The sequence below is a fragment of the Ipomoea triloba genome, chromosome 13 (genome assembly GCF_003576645.1).
Source record: "Ipomoea triloba cultivar NCNSP0323 chromosome 13, ASM357664v1".
In the NCBI taxonomy this organism is placed as follows: domain Eukaryota; kingdom Viridiplantae; phylum Streptophyta; class Magnoliopsida; order Solanales; family Convolvulaceae; genus Ipomoea; species Ipomoea triloba.
The window spans coordinates 29310564-29321435 of NC_044928.1; the positions used below are offsets into that span (position 1 = coordinate 29310564).

At 37.8% G+C, this 10872-nt stretch overlaps 2 protein-coding genes and 1 pseudogene across 2 annotated transcripts; 2 read left to right on the plus strand and 1 right to left on the minus strand.

Moving 5' to 3' along the window:
* The first annotated feature begins 1209 nt into the window (after positions 1–1209).
* Positions 1210–5351, plus strand: LOC116002884 (ATP-dependent (S)-NAD(P)H-hydrate dehydratase-like). The gene is made up of 10 exons (XM_031243070.1): positions 1210–1630; positions 2898–2974; positions 3123–3232; positions 3389–3503; positions 3699–3761; positions 3850–4013; positions 4151–4212; positions 4318–4384; positions 4695–4874; positions 4978–5351. The coding sequence occupies exons 1-10, from the start codon at positions 1528–1530 to the stop codon at positions 5003–5005; spliced, it is 969 nt and encodes a 322-aa protein (XP_031098930.1). The 5' UTR covers positions 1210–1527; the 3' UTR covers positions 5006–5351.
* Positions 5352–5525: 174 nt separating this feature from the next.
* Positions 5526–6783, minus strand: LOC116001457 (mitogen-activated protein kinase kinase kinase 17-like). Its single transcript, XM_031241333.1, has 2 exons — positions 6524–6783; positions 5526–6327 (listed from the first exon to the last, which is right to left on the minus strand). Exons 1-2 carry the CDS (start codon positions 6781–6783, stop codon positions 5526–5528), a joined length of 1062 nt encoding a protein of 353 aa, XP_031097193.1.
* Positions 6784–9415: 2632 nt separating this feature from the next.
* On the plus strand, positions 9416–10574 carry LOC116001458 (annotated as a pseudogene).
* The last annotated feature ends 298 nt before the right edge of the window (positions 10575–10872 follow it).

Here is a 10872-nt window from a genome sequence, read left to right on the forward strand (position 1 = left end):
AAAAAAAAAAAAAAAAAAAAAAAGGAAAATCCCATAAAGTAATGAACTTTGGGTGCGAGAATCACAAGGTGTTTTAGTCTGACTGTGAGGAATCATCGGAGAAAAACAATTCAGTATCGGAGAGTTCTTGGGGCGATGATGGCTCTGATCGGTGAAGAAGAGCTTGCTGCTGTGCCTCTGCTCTTTCAAGAAAAGGCTTGAAACCCAGCTGCAGAGTCAAGTATCCAAACGCTAAAGCTCCAATCACCACCACCCCAGATCTCATAGCGTTCATTATCGCCGTTTCCTTCATTCTTTCCCCTTCGCTTCTTACTTCTCCGCTTTCGCTATTCTGAAAGTTCAGTTCTTTGAGACTTTGGGCTGTTGATGGTTATTGCATCTTAATCCCCTTATATTTATTCTTCATTATTGTACCCCACATTTTACAGATTTTACCAAAAAAGAACACTATTTACTTTGTTTCATCTTTCAAGAAAATAAAAGCAACCATATAGTAAGGGACAACTCAACCCAAGTTAAACATTCAGTTAATTAAATTTCAAATTCGACTCTTAATGGACGTGATTTAATGATCTTCTTGGTCATATAGGATAATAGTTGCAAAATGAACTGATCTCACAATATGCAATTCTAGTAGTCTAAATTTTTTGATAGGTCTTGTTGTCATTCTATCTCTGTCTCCGTTTCTTTTTTAATCAGCGAAGCCTACGAAAAACTCAAATTCCTACAAGTCTGCAACATACTCTTCATTGATGCGGTTGCTCTACTATATTTATTTTAAATTGTATTTAGGGTATTCAATTTAGACACCAATCATTCACGTATATGGCGTATCTTGTATTCGCTATTGTAAACAACATAGTCAGAAGCAGTGTCCTACATGTTAAAGTGTCAAGTGTCCAAAAATTGTCTCTCAAACAAGATTCAATACTAATTTGATTTTAAATTACTTTAAATTATGGTACCAATAAAAGGTGAAGGGTCAATTTAAAACAATTACAAACAATATTCGGTATAATTCTACATAATATATGATGACACAAGTTCTCTTTTTTCATAGGCATCCGCATCTCTGAAATGAAAATGATCTAAGGAGGGGACAAATAGAGTTTTGAAAATTATGAGGGGGTCCGATGTAAATTATGGCTCAAACACCCTGAAACCAAAAACAACCAACATTTTCCGGAGGGCTCGATTGCCTCTGCAAACCGTAAGAAAAGCTCGCATCTTTGATCATCTTTCTCTTTACGCCCACCGGAAACCGCATTCTGCAAGTGCCCTTTGCTCATTCTTGGTTCACATTCAATTTGTATCCTGTAATTCCATTGTATTTGTTTTGTAAAGTTCCAATCTTCCAATTTCACGTAAACGAAATGGCCAATTTTTTTTTCATGTAATTTTATGAGGAGATTCTGATTTGGGGATGGTTTGAAACTGGCCAATTCAGCTGCTATAGGCTAAAGGGAGCAGTTCTTGATAAGGTGTTAAGAGAAAACCAGGATTCCTGGTTACCAGAATTCTATTGGAATGCAGTTTATAATGAGCGGCAGGCCTTCGGAGTCCTATGCTGTCTCCATTTTGAGATCAATAACTCCGAATCTTAGCATAACTAAGCACAAAGGCCAAGCTGGTGAGTTTCTCTTTGTGCTGCTCTTTATGATCTTGGTTTGACAATTTGTCGCTTCTTATATATACAAAACTACAAAAGTGCTTTGTTGTGGTTTGGTTGTAATTGCCTATTGGGCTTATTGGTTTGAACTGGTCAGTTATATGCAACATAAGGTGCTTTACCTCATTGGTCCTCTGCTGACTAGGACCACAACGTGGGGTTATACCCTCATCACCTCATGTAATAGCTCTGTGGTTTCCTTCGTCACCCAAAAAAAGTGCTTTGTTGTGGTTTGGTTGTAATTGTCTATTGACTGGCCTTATTAGTTTGAGCTGGTCAGTTATGTGCAACCTAAGCTGCTTTACCTCATTGGTTCTATGCCTACTAGGACCACAAGGTGGGGTTATATCCTCATGTAGTAGTTGCGGTTTCCTTCGTCACCCAAAAAAGGTGCTTTGTTGTGGTTTGGTTGTAATTGCCTATTGACCGGCTTTATTGGTTTGAGCCGGTCAGTTATGTGCAACCTAAGCTGCTTTACCTCATTGGGTCCTATGCCTACTAGGACCACAAGACGGGGTTATATCCTCATGTAGTAGCTGTGGTTTCCTTCGTCACCCAAAAAAAAAGTGCTTTGTTGTGGTTTGGTTGTAATTGCCTATTGACCGGCCTTATTGGTTTGAATCAGTCAGTTATGTGCAACCTAACCTGCTTTACCTCATTGGTCCTCTGCTGACTAGGACCTCAAGGTGGGGTTATACCCTCGTGTAGTAGCTGTGGTTTCCTTCATCACCCAAAAAAAAGTGCTTTGTTGTGGTTTGGTTGTAATTGCTAATTCTTTAACCTTTGTGGGGTGCATAAAAGATGAATTTTTGAAGGTATATTTTTCAATTTTCATGGATTATGTCATTTTATGGGAAAGTATTTGACACTGATTGGTTTCAAATTCCTATAGCTTCAGCCAATTGAATGTCTTGTTGTCTGATATAAACTGACTCCAAAGAAGAAAGGCAAACAAACAAGAGTTGGTTATAACTTTGTTTCATAATTCAGGAAAGATGGCTGGTTGAGCTGCGAAACATAATTCCTTATTGATATACTCAGTAATCAATATAATATATGTAGTAAAGGGGGGTTGCTAAGTCACTTGTGTTATTGTAATGTGTTCAAACTTGTAAGTTGAGACAGGTTCTCGTTTTATGACAGTGACAGTTGTGCTTGATTGAGGTTTCAAATGCTCTTTTATGTGTGCGTTTCTAATCATTATTTCGTTGTTTTTGATGTCATTCAGGGAAGATAGCTGTTATAGGTGGTTGTCGAGAATACACTGGCGCACCGTACTTTTCAGCTATATCAGCCTTAAAAATTGTTAGTTATCCAACTTTATTCTCTCTCTCAGTCTCTCCATATGTTTCTATAGCTTCTTGTTATCCACTACTTTATTTTGTTTGCGGGAATTAGGTTATTTGTTACAGCTGAGACCTTCTATTTTGCTTGGACATTTCCGGTTTACCAGGGTGCAGATTTGTCTCATGTATTTTGCACCAAAGATGCTGCTCCAATTATAAAGAGCTACAGCCCCGAGTTAATTGTTCATCCTATTCTAGAAGAATCTTTCAATATTAGGTTAGATTTCTAATTGAGTCCACATTTTTTGCTACCTGTAAATTTCTTTACCAAATCCATTTCACTTTTTTAACGTCTCAATTACCTGTCAAATAAGAAAGAAAGCACCTTTTTAATATTGAGACTGCCCTAATATTTTTTAAATAATTCTCCCAGGGATGAGGAAAAGGATTTAATATCAACCAAAGTGATTGGAGAAGTTGAGAAATGGATGGAGAGGTTTGATTGTTTAGTTGTCGGGCCAGGCCTCGGAAGGGACCGGTTTCTTCTGGTGCGCTGTTGAACTAGCACTAGAAATATCTCCGTGATCTATATTTGACTAAACTGTTATGTCGACCAAGTTTAAGATGTGATTAATGATTTTTCAAACCAAGTTTATCTCTTCTATTATCTATTTACGTTGCTGTCTTTGATTTGTTAAGTTGGTCGAACCAAATTCTTTTATGAACTCGTGAAATTATCTCAGGAATGTGTGAGCATCATTATGAAGCATGCACGGGAGTGTGATGTCCCAATGGTCATAGACGGGGTAGGTGAAAGTTACTGCTTATTAAAAAGTTATTATCCTAAGCTTTATTTTTGGATTTTCGATGACTTGGTGCTCTTGATTTTCGCAGGATGGGCTATTTCTTGTGATGAACTCTCTTGAAATAATTGCCGGTTATCCTTTAGCTGTCCTAACCCCCAACAGAAACGAGTATAAACGGCTCATTAGAACGGTACTAGAGACTGAAGTTGATGAACAAGATTCAGCGAGGCAAATACAAGCCCTTGCTACAGCGTAAATTCTCCCTTACCTTGTTTGCTGAACAAAACCAATGAAATTGTTGTGCAATATTTCTCGACTTGTTGGATGATTGTGCGTATTTATCTATGCGTAAAGTTTTCGTGTAATTAACTGGTGCTCGACTTGTTCAGGATTGGCAATGTTACAATTTTACGTAAAGGGGAAAGCGATGTCATCAGTGATGGTAAAACAGGTATTTATTTAAATTACGGGCATCCTTTCCACCCGCTCACAGAATGAAAAAAACATTGTCAAGTATATAAAATTGCTTACTATCTTCTGTTTGTGATTTTTGAAGTTTGTGCTGTAAATATTTATGGCTCTCCTCGACGTTGTGGTGGCCAGGGTGATGTACTTTCAGGAAGGTAAGGAATCTTATCTTCATCGTCTTCGTTCCAGAACGAGTAATTATTCTGAAATTATGCTGAACAAAAGAAAGAAGAGGGGCGGAGTTGCTTATACAGAGCACTTGTTTACGTTCGTTCTTATTTGCTTTTCTAGTTTCTATGTTTAAACACATTAACTTGGTTATATATATATAGTTAGTTTGCGGTTTCATTGACACTTATTCAGTAACTTAATTGCATATTTGAACCAGACATGTTAAGATGTCACTAAGTAATCCCTTTTTCCCCTTATCATTTCCCCGCTGATTTTCCTTGTTATTGCTTTCAGTGTTGCGGTGTTTCTATCTTGGGCGCGGCACTGTGCTGCCAACGGGGAACTGACGATGAACCCCATCGTATCGGGGTGCATTGCTGGATCAGCTCTAGTGAGAAAAGCCGCGGCCCTTGCCTTTGAGCACAAGAGAAGATCGACCGTGACTGGTGATATCATCATCTGTTTGGGGAAAAGGTAAGAGCTTTTTTTAGTTCATCATCTTGTTTGACGATTTTCCACCTGGCAAATTAAAACCAAACCTCGGGCACTGAACCTTTCGTTCCCGGCCTTCCTGCAGTTTGGACGATATCTGTCCCGTGCGATGAAACACTACTTTCGTGGTTGCATTCTCCAAACGCGTTTTTCAGGCCAAAGACCTTGTGTGAAGCATGCACAAGGTGAAAGTTTTGGCCTTGCAAATATTATGTACCATTTTTGCTAGTCTTGATACCCCCTGTAAGAAAAGCAGTTTTTGAGAGAAAGCTAGAATAGCAATAAGTTTTTCCTTTGAGGCCATAAATATGAATGATCAATAAAGTTACATGAACTGATAGATATCCAGGTCTAAAGTCATTCAGTGTCTTATGTAAAACTTGTAATTTTTATCTAACAGTTATTGTATTTTGACTTGAAAATTAAAGGAAAATTACCTATGTTGAATTTTTCCTTCCATATTTCTATCTATTGTGATTTCATTAATTGGGTGTCCATGAATAGACTGATTTTACATTAATAAAAAAAAAAATTGATTGGATCATGAGTTGTCCTGAGTAATAGGAAATATGCATCTTTAAGTTTTAAATCCTTACTATACTTAAACTATACTTGCTTAATCCAAAAACCTCTTCAATCCAAAAGTTTGTTCTCTTCTCCTTCTTTCTTCCACGTTAGCCATGCTTTCTCAAAAGCCACACCGAGACCAACTAATGAAGATGATCTTGAAAACATTACACTCCCGTCAACTTCCTTCTCTTTCTCATTTTCCTTCTCCGGGGACACAACATTTTTCACAATATAAGTAAAGGATGGCACTGTGAACAGATCTCTACTGGAACTCCACCGCCAAGGCCCCAAAGGGTTCACAAACCCTTCCTCTTCCTTGCTTTCAGGAACACCTAATCTATCAAAAAATCGGTGACCCAGCAGCATCTCCGCCGTCCATCTTCGCCACGGGTCTCTCGCTAAACACATTTTCAAGAAACTCTTAGCCCCAGGGGAGAGATCCTCTGGTATTTCTGGGTTTGTAGACGCTATTTTCATGGCTAACTCTTGTTTGTTCCCAAATTGCCACATGGGTTTCCCGGTGACCATCTCCACGAAGATGCAGCCTAGTGCCCAGATATCCTTCGCCGCCGTGTACGATTTCCTGGCTACACACTCCGGCGGCGCATACAATAACGTCCCGCGATGGGAATCGCCGTAAACATTCTTCTCGTCGAAAAACTTGGCCAGCCCGAAGTCGCAGAGCTTGAGGCGCTTCAAGCCGTGGAACTTTCCCAGGAAGACAAGAACGTTGCCGGGCTTCAAGTCGCAGTGGATGATTCCCAGGGTGTGCATGTAATGGATACCTTTAAGAAGCTGGTAAATGAAAAATTTAGCCCGAACTTCCGGTATCTCCCCGGTAGTCCTAATCAGTTGATGGAGAGTTCTGTTGAGATAAATTAAACCACAATAAGAATCCAAAATAATGACAAAACATAAAAGAAAGAAACACCAGATTTAGGTGGTTTGTCAATGTTGGGCAGAAGAGCAAAAACAACAATTGAATATGCCTTAAGTCCTAAACATTAAATAATTAATTGTGATAGGAAAAGATTTAGTTAAATAAAGTACAAAATGATTACCCTCCTGAAGCGTATTCCAGCAGAAGGTTATACATGTGTTGTCCACGTTCCACGCTTACGTCTTCCCCAAAGCATCGAACGATGAAGGGGCAGTCTCTGAGGGCATCCAAGAACACTCCTTCCCGTTCCAGGGAGCATGAGTCCTGGATAGCGGCAGACTTCACCGCCATCTCCATTTTCCCAGCGGGTTTAGGGACGGCCAAGTGGACTTGTCCATATGATCCAGACCCTAGAAAACTATGTTTCTCCCACGTCCCCATAGCCAACAGATTGTGAGTGAATAGGAAATCAAATGATCCAAGCTAAGGGAGAGGATAGATGGAGAAGAAAGTATTGAGAAGAAGTAATGATATATAGTATGCTAATCCCACTCCTTATGGAATGCGAATTATAGAGGATATAGGTCAATTCCAGTTGGAGTAGGATTATAGTGCATTCAAGTAGGGTATTTGCAATGCATGAATTTTATTTTATTTCTAAAAAAATATATTTTTGAACCTCTTTAGAACATTCTTGGCACATTTATCTTCGTGCGCAAGTAATTAATGGGAATCATGCATATATAATTTATAACTTATGTATATGTTTATTTCGATGAACTTATAACATTATTTTAAGTTATGCATGGGTTAATACGTTACAAAATAATTTTTTTTGGTACATAATATATTACAAAATAATGATAAACTTAAAATAATATCTAATTAATCACATGCATTTTATATTTTTATGTATCTGATTTGATTAACGATATTTAATTGTAATTTAATTTTATCTTTCAAGATTTAATTATTTAATTGTAATTTAATTTTATCTTTCAAGATTTAATTTTAGTATTAATTTTGAAAAATTCTTGCAATTGACATTTTTAACCTGTAATTAATAATATGATTGTGGATAAATTCTTGTAATTAACCATGGTCCACACAATAATTTGCTGATAGCAACGCTTGATTGAAGGCAAGCTGTTCCATACCGCTCCATACCCAAAGTCAAAGATTGAACCATTGTCTTTTGATTAAGGATGAATGAGTCCCTTCCACTCAACCACAACCTCCAGGTTACCTTCCTCCTCATTTAGTAGCGCTGAACCATGCAGCAAATACGCTCCGATCCGCTTTCGGCCGTTAAAAATCACTAGAAATCAAATCCTTGGGCTCTTAACGGTTGTGCATCGATTGACGGTCGGATTTGATTTCAAGCAGTGGTTGTGCATCGGAAAGCCGATTGGAGCACTCATCAAATGTTTGATTGCACTTTGTGAGATGAGTAGTCTAAACTATAGTGGATGTCAGTTTTCTTTCCTGATCATTTTTTTCTACTGCAAATTATATAGATTAATGAAGGCATTTGTATGAGCCCTTTTTGAATCATAACAATTGTTCACTGTAATTACTAAATGAAAAAGTTGGTGCTAGCTTCTCATTGTCTTGATAAATTGAATAATGGTAGAACATCTGCATTCTCTATGTAGAAGTTTAACATGGTGTTGAGAATATGGTTTCCTCTTTCCAGCTCCAAGAAACATGAGGATCAGGGCCACGACATCTCCAAATTTTTCGGCTCCCAAGCGACAAACAGATCCCAAGAAAAGGATTGTCATAACTGGAATGAGCCTTGTTACGTTTCTGTGTTTGACAAACAGATCCCAAGAAAAGCTGCAAATCACGTTAGAAGGGACCAAGCGAATATCATGGTGGTTACGTTGGAGGGACTGAAGCAGCTGTCATTCTTGTTGGTGTGGGTGGCTTCATAGCTTGCTGTGCCTTGTTTCAGAGAAACTAACGAAGAACCAAAAAAGGCTTCAAGGCCATGGGATAAAAACAGGGATGGTTTTGAATGGTAGTCGAGGACCAAGTTGGTAATTATGACTAGTCGAGAGACCATTTTGATTATTAACTCTTAATTAACCTTCATCTAGACCAAGAGGATATGGACTCGGGCTCTGTCATTGATTGTCAGCAAGCTAAAGAGTTAACTGAAGAAAAAAAATGTGAAACATAATAATTTTTTGTGTTAGTTTGTTTCCTTGGAACTTTTATGTGTTAATTATAGGTTAATTGTTATTTTGTAAAAGTTAGGTAAATTATTTGTATCTTTCATGGTATTCTAAATTATTTATTTTATTTGTTTGATTTGATTTAATTTCTTAGTATTTAAGATAGGAGAAGAATAGAACAAAACTTAAAAAATATTAATTTGTGTATTCTGGTTTTACACTTATTGTCAGAAACAAACAAATTGATTCATTTGTTGTTATGTTAAAACTAAGGTTATTGCTGCAATGATGAGTATTTTTTTTTAGGGTTAATAGTGTATTTTAGAATATACTCGGTAATAAATAATATTTTATTTTTAATTAGAAATTACAGGATAAAAATGTCAATTGCAAGAATTTTTCAAAATTAATACTAAAATTAAATCTTAAATTAGAATTAAATTCAATTAAACATCGTTAACCAAATCATATACATAAAATGCATGTGATGAATTGAATATTATTTTAAGTCTATCATTATTTTATAACATATTAACCCATGTATAATTTAAAATAAGTTATAAATTCAATGAAATATATACATAAGCTATAGATTATATTATTTCAAAAAAAAAAAAAGTTATAGATTATATATGCATGATACATACATTAATTACTTGGGCTCAAAGATAAGTTAAAGGAATGATTGAAATAATTCATGCATTGCAAATACCCTACTTGAATCCAATATAATCCTACTCCAACTGGAATTGACCTATCTTCTTTAATTCGCATTTCCTAAAGAAGTGGGATTAGCCATAATACTATATATCACTCCTCTTCTCAATACTCACTTCTCCATCTTTTCCCTTTCATCATTTGATTTCCAATTCACTCATAATAATCTGTTTGCTATGGCAGCCTGGGAGAAACAGAGTTTTCTAGGATGTGGATCATATGGACAGGTCCATTTGGCCATTCTTAAACCTGCTGGGAAAATGGAGATGGCAGTGAAGTCTGCCAGTATCCACCGCTCATGCTCTCTGGAACGGGAAGGAGTGTTCTTGGATGCCCTCAGAGACTGCCCCTTCATCGTTCGATGCTTTTGGGGAAGACGTAAGCATGGAGCATGGACAATACATGTACAACCTTTTGTTGGAGTACGCTTCAGGAGGGTAATCATTTTGTACTTTATTTAGCTAAATTTTTTCCTATCACAATTAGACATATTCAATTGTTGGATTTTCCCTTGTATGGGATTTTATTTTGTATGATTTGACATTATTTGGGATTCTGATTGTGGTTTTATTTATCTCAACAGAACTCTCCATCAACTGTTCAGGACTACCGGCAGGATGCCGGAGGCTCTGTCTGGATTTTACATTTATCAGCTTCTTAAAGGTATCCATTACATGCACAACCTGGGAATCATCCACTGCGACTTGAAGCCCGGCAACGTTCTTGTCTTCCCGGGAAACTTCAACGGCTTGAATTGGCTCAAGCTCTACGACTTCGGGCTGGCTAAGCTTTCCGACGAGACGAATGTTTACGGAGATTGTAATCGCGGGACGTTACTATACGCGGGCGCCGGAGTGCGTAGCTTGGAAATCCTACACAGCAGCGAAGGATATCTGGGGGGGGGGATGCATGTTCGTGGAGATGGTTACCGGGAAACCGATGTGGCAAATTGGCAACGAACAGGATTTAGCCAAGAAAATAGAGTCCGGTAACCCAGAAATACCAGAGAATCTCTCCCCTGAGGCCAAGAGTTTCTTGAAAGTGTGTTTAGCGAGAGACCCGTGGCGAAGATGGACGGCCAATATGCTGCTGAGTCACCGATTCTTTGAAAGCAAGGAAAGGGAAGGATTTGTGAATCCTTTGGGGCCATGGCGGTGAAGTTCCAGTAGAGATCTGTTCACAGTGCCATCGTTTACTTATATTGTGGAAGATGTTGTGCAGAAGGAGAAAGAGAAAGAGAAAGACCTTGAGGGAAGCTGGAGTATATTTTCAAGTTCATCCTTTGGTGTGGCTTTTGAAGAAGCATGGATGAGGGGAAGAGAGAAATGTTTTTAGGTCGCAGGAGGATAGATGTGGAAAAGGAGATCTGTTTCCTTTTATGGGGATGAATATGTGCAACTGATTTTAGGATCTCACTTCTAGGACAAACTACTTGGGAGCTTTTGTTAACCTATTGTATTATAATTAATGTTACTATACTAAAAGTTTTCCCTGTCATAGGGAGCTTTTGTTATGTAATTAAAAAAAAAAAAGGTTTTTGTCTGTCATGGAAGTGCTTCTCTTAAGATTTTGCTTCAGGAATTCCCCCTTTGTAATGCAAGGAGTTGGGTAACTTGGGTTTGGCCCATGAATC